General features: G+C 47.6%; 1 protein-coding gene across 1 annotated transcript; it reads right to left on the reverse strand.

Annotated features, from left to right (window-relative positions):
* Positions 1 to 6577: 6577 nt before the first annotated feature.
* On the reverse strand, positions 6578 to 10719 carry DPRX (divergent-paired related homeobox). Its single transcript, XM_045441338.1, has 3 exons — positions 10680 to 10719; positions 8285 to 8439; positions 6578 to 7255 (listed from the first exon to the last, which is right to left on the reverse strand). The coding sequence occupies exons 1-3, from the start codon at positions 10717 to 10719 to the stop codon at positions 6866 to 6868; spliced, it is 585 nt and encodes a 194-aa protein (XP_045297294.1). The 3' UTR covers positions 6578 to 6865.
* Positions 10720 to 11512: the final 793 nt, after the last annotated feature.

An 11512-nucleotide genomic window follows, 5' to 3' on the forward strand; every position in this document is an offset into this window, starting at 1 on the left:
CTATCTATTCAGTAATTGTGGAAGGAACGATTGAATATGTTTCCATGTGTTTGTAAGCCCTGACACAATAGTACTTGGATGTTGACTTCAACCACAGCTTTAAGAAGGTGCTTTGGGGGGTGCCTGGGTGGCTCAGTCGGTTAAGCGGCTGACTTCAGCTCAGGTCATGATTTCGCGCTCTATGAGTTCGAGCCCCGCGTTCGAGTTCGAGCTGTGCTGACAGCTCAGAGCCTGGAGCCTGTTTCAGCTTCTGTGTCTCCCTCTCTCTCTGCCCCTCCCCCGTTCATGCTCTGTCTCTGTCTCAAAAATAAATAAACGTTAAAAAAAAAAAAAAAAAGAAGGTGCTTTGGGGGACCATCAGGGAAATTTGAATATTACTTGGTATTAGGTTTATCAAGGGCTCTATTTTACTTTACTTTTTAAAGATTTTAATTTAAGAAAACCTTTTTTCTTAATATTTAATTTTGAGAGAGAGAGAGAGACAGAGCACGAACATGGGAGGGGAAGAGAGAGGGGGAGACACAGAATCCAAAACAGGCTCCAGGCTCTGAGCTGTCAGCACAGAGCCCATCTTGGGGCTTGAACCCACGAGCCGGGAGATCATGACCTGACCCGAAGTTGGACGCTCAACCAACTGAGCCACCCAGGCGCCCCTTAATTTTTTCTTAAAGTAAACTCTACGTCCAACATGGGGCTCCACCTCAGGACCGTGAGATCCACGAGTCACATGCTCGACTGACTGAGCCAGCCAGGTGCCCCTACCCAAGTCTCTTTTTTTTTTTTTTTATTTTTTTTTTTTATTATTTTTTTTTTTTTTATTTTTTTTTTCAACGTTTATTTATTTTTGGGACAGAGAGAGACAGAGCATGAACGGGGGAGGGGCAGAGAGAGAGGGAGACACAGAATCGGAAACAGGCTCCAGGCTCTGAGCCATCAGCCCAGAGCCTGACGCGGGGCTCGAACCCACGGACCGCGAGATCGTGACCCGGCTGAAGTCGGACGCTTGACCGACTGCGCCACCCAGGCGCCCCCCGAAGTCTCTTTTTAAAAGATGTTAAATACTGTGCTCACTTGAACATGAATGGATCTCAGCAGTGAAGTCGTGCACGGAAGAAGTCTCACACACGTGCACACACACACATTCACATGTTGTGGTTCCGTTTTTGGGGACGTTCAGCCACAGGCAAACAATGAGTGGCGATGAACGGGGGTTCCAGCTGGGGTGGTGCAGATGCCCTCCGAGCACACACGGTAATGGGGCAAGCAGGTCCCCACAGTGGAGACAGTCTCCCCCATTCATCGGTGGCCAGGGGAGAAGGCAGGATGCAAACCCAGCTGCGGGTCTCCCGCGTATCCCCGCCCCTGGGGCTGGGAATGGAACCCCTTCCCCCCACCCCCAACCCGGGGTTCCCAGTCTGGCGCGCACCCGGGTGGGCTCCAGCCCTGGGCCTCCAGCACCCGCTGCCCCAGCCCTCCCCTGCGGCTCACCCTGGGAACTTGCTCTGGGGATTCTCCGACTCTTCTCAAGAGGTGCACCCCTCCGGACCATTCAGGCTTTAGTGCCTCTCTTGTGCTTTGAGCCTTGTTTAAATACAGTCCTGGGTAGACTTTCGTCCGCTTCTGGGGACCACACGCCCTCCATTCTTGCAACCTGGGCTTTGCAAGCTCCCCAGGTGCTTCTAGTCCTGTCGGCAGGTTTGGGCCACGCTGGGCTGGTACGTGGTGGGAGGGGCTTAGATCTAAGTGAGGCTTCTTTTTTTTTTTTTTTTTTTTTTTTTAATTTTTTTTTTTTTTTTCAACGTTTATTTATTTTTGGGACAGAGAGAGACAGAGCATGAACGGGGGAGGGGCAGAGAGAGAGGGAGACACAGAATCGGAAACAGGCTCCAGGCTCCGAGCCATCAGCCCAGAGCCTGACGCGGGGCTCGAACTCCTGGACCGAGAGATCGTGACCTGGCTGAAGTCGGACGCTTAACCGACTGCGCCACCCAGGCGCCCCTAAGTGAGGCTTCTTATCCCGAGGCTCTAGAAAGCCGTTGGACGAATCAACCAGTCTCCGTCTCCTCTTGTTTCTTTCTTTCATGAACGTTTTGGAAAACTTTGAAGGGGTCTGTTCTGCAAACTGGGATGGGGCACAAGCACGAGGAAGTTCCTGATCATGTAAAACTTGCACTCTGGAGTGACGTCCCAGGCAATCAATGGATGCAAGGGCGTATTAAAAAAATCCAGGGGTGCCTGGGTGGCTCAGTGGGTAAAGCGTCCCACTTCGGCTCAGGTCACGATCTCGCAGTTTGTGGGTTCGAGGCCCGTGTCAGGCTCTGTGCTGACAGTTCAGAGGCTGGAGCCTGCTTCAGATTCTGTCTCCGTTTCTCTCCGCCCCTCCCCCACTCCGGCTCTGTGTGTGTCTCTCTCTCAAAAATGAACATTAAAAAGAAGAGGGGAATTGAACTTAATAAAAAATCCATGGTCGCTGGGGCACAGTCGGTTAAGCGACCGACTCTTGGTTTTGGCTCAGGTCATGATCTCATGGTTCGTGAGTTGGAGCCCCACATTGGGCCCTCTGTGCTGAAAGCTCAGAGCCTGCTTGGGATTTCTCTCTCCTTCTCTCTCTGCATCCCCCCCCCCCCCCCCCCCCCCCCCCCGCCCCGGCTTGCTGTCTCTGTCTCTCAAAAAATAAATAGATGGGGCACCTGGGTAGCTCAATCAGTGAAGCGTCCGACTTCGGCTCAGGTCATGATTGAGCCCCACGCTGAGCTTTGTGCTGACAGTCTGGAACCTACTTCAGATTCCATGTCTCCCTCTCTCTCTCTGCCCCTCTCCTGCTCATGCTCTGTCTCTCTCTCTCAAAAATAAACATTAAAAAAAATCATAAAAATTAAAAAACCATGGGAAACTGAAAAAAAAATTACCCCCAAAAGAATAAGTACACTTATTTTTTGTTGTTGTTGGAATAAACAAGGACATAGAGTTCTTCTTTTTTTTTTTTTAAGTTTATTTATTTAATAGCTACACCCAACTTGGGGCCCGGACTCACGACCTAGAGATGAAGAGTCTCGCCGTCCTCTGACTGAGCCACCCAAGCACCCTTGAGTTCTTTATTCCGACCAAGAAAAGACTGAGTCTGCTTCTTTCTCAGCTATCACTGTTTTGTTTGTGATAATGGATGAGGAAATATTCTTACAAGCAGACCATTATCTCCCTGATAACTGTGGGAGGGGTGGAGGAATTAGGTAACGTCCATCAATAGCCTCCGCTGTGTGGCTGTTGCCGGGATGCTGATTCCAACAACCAGCGTTGACAAGGTATTTTGAGAAATTAAAGACTTTTTTTTAAGTGATCTCTGCACCCAGTGTGGGGGCTTGAACTTACGACCCTGAGAACAAGCATCACATGCTCTACTGACTGAGCCAGCCAGGTTGCCCATGTTTTGAGAAATGTAAATATGGCCTGGGTATCAGGTTTGTAGAAATCAATGAAGATCACTCCCAAATGAGAATGAGTAAATATTCAAATATTTATTCTTTTAATTCTCAGGTTAGTTAACATACAGTGTAGTCTTGGCTTCAGTAGTAGAACCCAGAGATTCATCATTTACATACAATACCCAGTGCTCATCCCAACCAGTACCCTCCTTGATGCCCATCACCCCTTTTCCCCTCCCCCCATCAACCCTCAGTTTGTTCTCTGTATTTAAGAGTCTCTCATGGTTTGCCTCCTCTGTTTTTTATTTTTATATATTTTTTTAATTTTTTAACGTTTGGGGCGCCTGAGTGGCTCAGTCGGTTGGGTGTCCGACTTCTGCTCAGGTCATGATCTCTCAGTTCATGGGTTCGAGCCCCAGGTCGGGCTCTGTGCTGACAGCTCAGAGTCTGGAGCCTGGAGCCTGCTTTGGATTCTGTGTCTCCCTCTCTCTCTGCCCCTCCCTCACTTACACTCTGTCTCTCTCTCTCACTCTCTCTCTCAAAAAATGAATAAACATTAAAATTTTTTTTAATGTTTATTATTGAGAGAGAGAGAGACACAGAGCATGAGCAGGGGAGGGGCAGACAGAGAGAGGGGGAGACACAGAATCTGAAGCAGGTTCCAGGCTCTGAGCTGTCAGCACAGAGCCTAATGCGGGGCTCGAACTCAGGGACTGTGAGATCATGATCTGAGCCAAAATTGGTCACTCAACCAACTGAGCCACTCAGACGCGCCCCCCCCCCCTTTTTTTTTAATGTTTATTTATTTTTGAGAGAGAGCACGAGCAGGGGAGGGGCAGAGAGAGGGAGACACAGGATCTGAAGCAGGCTCCATCCAGGCTCTGAGCTGTCAGTGCAGAGCCCGATGCGGGGCTTGAACCCACAAACCGTGAGGTTATGACCTGAGCCGAAGTCGGAGGTTTAACCGACTGAGCCACCCCGGTGCCCTTGCCTCCCTCTCTGTTTTTATCTCATTTTTCTTCCCTTCCCCATATGTTCATCGGTTAAGTTTCTCAAATTCCATGTATGAGTGAGGTCATGTGATATGTCTTTCTCTGACTTTTTTTGCTTAACATAATACCCTCCAGTTCCATCCAGGTTGTTGCAAATGGCAAGATTTCATTCTTTTTGCTTGCCGAGTAATGCTCCGTTGTATATATAGACCACATCTTCTTTATCCGTTCATCCGTCGATGGACATTTGGGCTCTTTCCATACTTTGGCTATTGTCGATAGCTCTGCTATAACCATTGGGGTGTATGTGTCCTTTCAAATCAGCACTCCTGTATCCTCTGGATAAATACCTAGTAGTACACTTGCTGGGTCATAGTGTAGTTCTATTTTCAATTTTTTGAGGAATTTCCACACTGTTTTCTAGAGTGGCAAATATTTATTCTTGCTGTAGTGAGACCACCCCTGTCGATAATCGACTGAGTTTGTCAAACCAGGGAGCTGACAGCTTTATAGAAGAAAAAAGTGCCCTGATTGGAGACTGGTTGACACAGGAAGCAGGGACACCCTTTGTGGTTGGGTAGGGGGGGGCATGTTTGGCTTTGTCTGGTTGGGCCAAAGGTGAAGGTGAGGGTCCGGGCAAAGATTAGGGGAGCGCTGGGTCATTAAGCTGATCCAACCCTTCTGGGCTGATGGCTACACCACTTGGGGTTTCGTTTCCTGGTTATGGGTCGGAACTCTCAGATATGTTCTGGCTCCTGTCCAGATTCAGTCTGCCAGGCTGTCCCAGAGCTTCTCAACCTGGCACTATTGTCACTTGGGGCCGGATAACTCTTCCTGGAGGGGTCTGACCCACAAACTGAGCTGCTCAGGATCCACTTGGGTACATGCCAGTGGCACCCTCCTCCCCGCTCCAGCGTCAGCCAAAAGTGTCTCCAGGTGCTGCCAGATGTCACCAGGTGCGCGGCACCTGCCCCTAGGTGAGACCCCCTGTGTTACACCAGGATTTCTTGGGTTCAACAGCGTGCTGTCCACAATGTGCATGAATTTCGTCGACGGCACTTGAGTGAAGGAAGCCACACAGAAGGGTTCCCGCAGGATGATTCAATCACGTGAAGTGTACGACCAGGCGAAAGTCAAAGCAGCCTTCTGGGGTCGGGGGTGTCGTCGATGGCTTAGCAGGGGAGGCTGTGTATCCCCTCGGACCACAGCACACTCTGGAGTGGTTGCCTCTGGCCGGAAGAGAACGAGAGGGAGAGAGACCGCAATCCTCTTAAAGCCCCACCCCCCGCCCCCAGCATGACATCTGCCTGTAAGGTGCTAGTTGGTTGAGGAGTGCACACTGGAAAGTGTGGAGCGGTTGGCTTGGGTACTGGCCCGCTCTGAGGCCACCCAGGTTCTGAAGCTCAGGATGGACCAGAGATGCCAGAATCCCAAAGCTGCCCCTGCACAACCTGAGGACACCTTTGAGGGACGGGTGCACAGCCTTATGCGCATCTTCCTGCATGGGAGCACCAAGGCCAGGTCTGACAGGTAACAAGTGCATAATCCCACAGGCTCAGAATCTTACGTGTTCCTGACAAAGCACATGGTTAATGGGATCGTCTTTGGCTCATTCACAGATGCTACAAGCACAGGGAGAGAGTGGTTAGGAAGGAAGAAGGCCTGAGAATTTCCTTGGAAGGGCTTGTGGCGTTTCCATTGTCTTAGTAGAGGGAGAAGCAAAAAAGAAAAAAAAGAAAAGAAGAGAAAAATTGGAGAGGATTGGGGGACTGGAGATATTTGGGTGTTCAGGACATAAAATAATGGCTGGGGAGGTGACAAAAAAAAAAAAAAAGGAAAACTAGAAAGAAAAATAACGAACTTCCCACTTACTGACATTGGCTAAATCCTATTAGCGGAACAATGGTGAAGAAAAGACAAAATCACAAAATCAAGACAGAAGAAGCAGGAAAAAAGATAACTGTCCTTAGTAGTCTCATTATGTATATATGTATATCTTTATTGAGATATAATGAAAACATTTTTTCCTCTAGCTTTACTGAGATACAATTGATACATAACATTGTGCAAGTTTAAGGCGTACACGAAGATGTTGATTTGTTACGTTTACGTATTGCAAAATGATGACCATCGTGGCATTAGCTGATGTCTCCATGCTGTCATGATTGTTTTTTATGATGTACATAGTATCACACTTCTGTGTCTTCTGATGACTTTATACATCCAGGTAGGCTTCATCCTAATCAAGACATGAAACATCACCATCCCCAGTAAGTTTTACTGCCTCTTTCTGCTTAATTCCACCACACGGGCATTTTTGTGTCTTTTTTTTTTTCTTTTCATGGAGTATCATGGTTTTGAAATGCGTCCAGGTTGTGTAGATCTCATATCTGTCCCTTGTTTGGGCATCGTTGCAAATGACAATATGTAACGTTTTGTGTCTGGCTTCTCTCATAAGGCTCTTTGTGGTGATGTAGAACCAAAGGGATTAGCAGTGAAACTTGCAGAAAGAATCTGTGATTCCAAAATGGGACAAAGGGAGTAGATATTAGGATCTTGACAGCAGCCAAAGTGGACTATTTTGTGGCCAATGGAATGGTCTGGGAGAGCCTTCAAATTGGGGCATATGCGGAGTTGGAAGGAAGGTATTGGATGATCTGTGTAAACCAGGGATGCAGGGTAGGCACCATGAGAGAATCCTGGAGATGTAGCCATGTTTCTCTTGGGAGAGCTGGTCTTGAGGTCCACCCCAGCTCCATGCTCTTGTTCGGGTTCTGGTTTTTGCTGCATGTGCTTGTATTGGGCTTTCTTGAGTTTTGCCCTGTGGTTCTTGAACCAAACCTAAGGAGGAAAAGAGAGGAGCAACCAGTTGGTGCATCCAAAGGAGAGTCCACATGCTTTCATTTTACCCGATACCATGGACAGTGCTAGGTGAGCCCAGCTAGTTGTGCAACTCTGCTTCTCAGATCCTATAGCTGCAAACTCTCCCGACGTATGTGAAAGGGAGCAGGAATGAGAGGTGGTGGGGACAGAAAGTGAGGCAAGGGGGGCACCTGGGTGGCTCAGGCGGTTGGGCGTCCGACTTCGGCTCAGGTCACCATCTCACTGCTTGTGGGTTCGAACCCCGCGTCAGGCTCTGTGCTGACAGCTCGGAACCTGGAGCCTGCTTCGGATTCTGTGTCTCCCCCTCTCTCTGCCCCTCCCATGCTCATGCTCTGTCTCTCAATAATGAATAGAAAAAAAAAAAAAAAAAAGTGAGGCAGGGATCAAAACACCCAGAGCAGGAGAGACTGATGTCAGCATGACTCCTGATGTCAGCAGGAGATTTTATTTATTCATTTAAGTAATCCCTACACCCATCTTAGGGCTTGAACTCAGCATCCCTAGATCAAGAGTTGTATGCTCTTCTGACTGAGCCAGCCAGGTGCCCCTAAGAACAAGTGTCACATCTTTAAATGGTTGAGAGAAAGAGAGGGGAAAAAAAAGCACAATAAGAATATTTGTGACCTGTGAAAATTATATGAACTTCGACTGTGTGTCTATAAAATTTTATGGGAATGCAGGCACACCCATTCATTTACTTATTGTTGATGGCTGCTTTCACGCTGTCCCTGCAGAGCTGAATAATTTTGGCAGACGTGACACAGCCCACAGGGTCTAAACTATTTGCTGCCTGGCCCTCTACAGAGAAAAGATTTGCAGATCCTTGCAAATCTGCAAGGGTTGGGAGGGAGGGTTTGGGGGTAAGAGTCTGGGTCTTTGGAATCTTGGAGACCAGAGTGGTATTAAGCTTCAGGAATTATCCTAGGGTCTCCGGATTTAGGGTATTCCGGGGAGGTGGCTTGGCAAGGTGAGGCTTTATTCTCCAACCTGGAGTACTGTCGGGTGGATCTCCAGTTTCAAGGCCATCTCCTTCTGCAGGCTGGGTGGGGGGTAAGGGTTCTGACTGAACAAGAATTCCAAGGCTTCCAGTTGGTCCTCAGTGAACATTGTTCGTTTCCTATGTGAATGTTTCTGGTGCTTTCCTGGGAGGGAAGGAGACAAAAGTACAGATGAAGTGTTTCGACAACTCTAAGACACAGGTGTAAGGCACTTCCCTTCCTCAAACACCGGAACTCCTCCTCCCTGTGCACAGAGGTCAGGCTTGGCTCTCAGTCAGGTGACTGAGAGTCCCAGATAGGTATGCATGGCGTGAATGACTTTCTGGTTCTGTTTCCTAAGCTTCATTTTGTCACAGCTGGTCTTCCATATACTAGCATAGGAAAGCACTATATATATTTAAAAAGATTTTGTTGTTGTTGTTGTTAACGTTTATTTATTTATTTAAAAAAATTTTTTTAACGTTTTTTTTTTTAATTTATTTTTGAGACAGAGAGAGACAGAGCATGAACAGGGGAGGTCAGAGAGAGGGAGACACAGAATCTGAAACAGGCTCCAGGCTCTGAGCTGTCAGCACAGAGCCCGACGCAGGGCTCGAACTCACGGACCGCGAGATCATGACCTGAGCCGAAGTCGGCCGCTTAACCGACTGAGCCACCCAGACGCCCCTAACGTTTATTTTTGAGAGGGAGAGAGAGAGAGAAGACGTGTGAGCAGGGGAGGGGCAGAGAGAGGGAGACACAGAATCCAAAGCAGGCTCCAGGCTCTGAGCTGTCAGCACAGAGCCCGACGCAGGGCTCGAACTCACAAACTGCGAGATCACGACCTGAGCCCAAGTTGGACGCTTCACTGACTAAGCCACCCAGGTGCACCAAGGATTTTGTTTTTAAGTAATCTCTACACCAAATGTGCAGTTTGAAGTTACAACCCTGAGGTCAAGAGTTGCATGCTCTACTGACTGAGCCAGGGAGGTGCCCCTGGAGAGGGTTATTTAAATAAAGATATTGTGGCTCCTGGGTGGCTCAGTCAGTTGAGCATCCGACTCTTGATTTTGGCTCAGGTCATGATCTCAGGGTCCTAGGATTGAACTCAGTGTGGAGACTGCTTGGGATTCTCTCTCTCTCCCTCTGCCCACTCCCCTGTTCACGTTTTCTCTCTCTCTAAAATAGCAATGAAAGGGGCGCCTGGGTGGCACAGTCGGTTAAGCGTCCGACTTCAGCTCAGGTCACGATCTCGCGGTCCGTGAGTTCGAGCCCCGCGTCAGGCTCTGGGCTGATGGCTCAGAGCCTGGAGCCTGTTTCCGATTCTGTGTCTCCCGCTCTCTCTGCCCCTCCCCCGTTCATGCTCTGTCTCTGTCCCAAAAATAAATAAAGGTTGAAAAAAAAAATTTAAAAAAAAATAAAAAAAAATAAAAAAATAAAATAGCAATTAAAAAAAAGGATCCCTTGTGTGTTGACTCCTAGATTGTGTGTGTGTGGGGGGGAGAGGCAGACAGGTATAAGGGCAGTCTCTGTACCTTGTGCTCAATTTTGCTGTGAACATAATACTGCTCCAAAAACAGTCGATTAATAATAATAAAACATGGTTACTTTCATGGATTACATTAGTGAAGACACAGATATACACAAACTAAAAGTGTTAAAATACACAGTACTTTATGTAGTGCTAAGTACTCTATAGAGAAGCAAAATTCAGAACAGGGGATAAGGAATTTGAGTGTGTGTGGGGGGGTTAGTTTTAATGACCAGTGAGCGAAGGTCCGTCTGGATGAGGTGAGGGAGTGAGCCATGTACGTCCTTGCAGGAAGGGAAATGCAGACAGAGGGAACAGAATCCCCGAGGAGCGATGAAGAGATGAGTATTGCATAGAGAAGATGAGTGGAGAGGTGTTGAGAAATCAGTGTTTCAGGGAACAGGTCATACAGGGTCCTGTCAGGGAGGTGGACAGAGTGTGGGGGTCAGCTGGTTCCTGTAGCATCTGGCACTTCTGGGTTCCTTGAGCTCAACAGGTTATCAGAAGAATAGACAATCGTAGGGGTCACTGGTTCTCTAGCATCTGGACTGATATTTCCGTGAGACAATAGATTTGGGATGAGGGCATCCAGTGACAGACAATGAGACAGAGTCTCCAGGTGTCCCAGCTTTGAGTCCCAGCATGGCACTGACCTTTAACACGTGTGTTTGCTCCTTCAGGGCTCAGAAGTTTCAAGTGTAGTTGGAGATGACTAAAGTCCCTCTCTCACAAGGCTACTGAGGATTCAATTAGGTCATGTCTGAAATGCAGGACTTAACATATCATGAGGCTTCAAGGAACGCACTGAATCTCTCACACACAGTATATCGATGTCATTCTCCCATGCACATGGTGCTTTCAACATGGTCCTCACCTCCTGGTGTTAACACCTTTGTGTACTTCCCATGCAACATGGTACCCGACTTGGTCAGCTTACAGAAAATACCATGAGATGTCACTTCTGAGCTTATGAAAGTCTCTGTGCCTTCTGTCTTGGACACTTTCTCTCTTTTGGATCACTTGTTCCAGGGGAAGCCATATGGAACATCCCTACGGCAAGGCCCTCTTGGCAAGGATCTGAGGTCTCCAGAGGAGAGTCAGTGAGGAGCTGAGGCCTTTAGCCAACAGCTTTGTGAACGAGCCCTCTTGGAAGGGGATCAATCCTCCAGGCTCAGTGAAGTCTTAGATGACTGCATTCCTTGTTGACAGCTTGATTACAACCTCACGAGACCACGGACTGAACTCCACTATGCATTTTTAACAATTTTATTGAGATAGAGTTGACGTATACTAAACTACGTATTTAAAGTGTGCAATCTCAGTAAATTTTGATATACGTATACTGACACGCTCATGAAATTATCTCCGCAATGAACGCAATGCATATGTCTATTTATCCTCCGTTTCCTCGGATCCCTTTCAAAGTCATCCACCTGATGTCCTCAGGTCATTGTGGCCTTGACTCCATACTTGTTAAGCACAATAAGACAAGATAAATAAAGAATAGAAAAAAGGAAAAGATGAATATAGGCCAAGTTCACTTATGAAAATAGTTTCAAAAGTCCTTAAAATACGTTGACTGAACCCAACGTTGCTGTTTTAAATAAATACATCAAGAGTAAGTATGTTTTATCTCAAAGGATAGGATATTTATCAGAGCTTATCAGACTGTACAGGTTAAATATGTGAAGTCTATTATATGCCAAC

Source organism: Leopardus geoffroyi, chromosome E2 (assembly GCF_018350155.1).
Source record: "Leopardus geoffroyi isolate Oge1 chromosome E2, O.geoffroyi_Oge1_pat1.0, whole genome shotgun sequence".
Lineage (NCBI taxonomy): Eukaryota > Metazoa > Chordata > Mammalia > Carnivora > Felidae > Leopardus > Leopardus geoffroyi.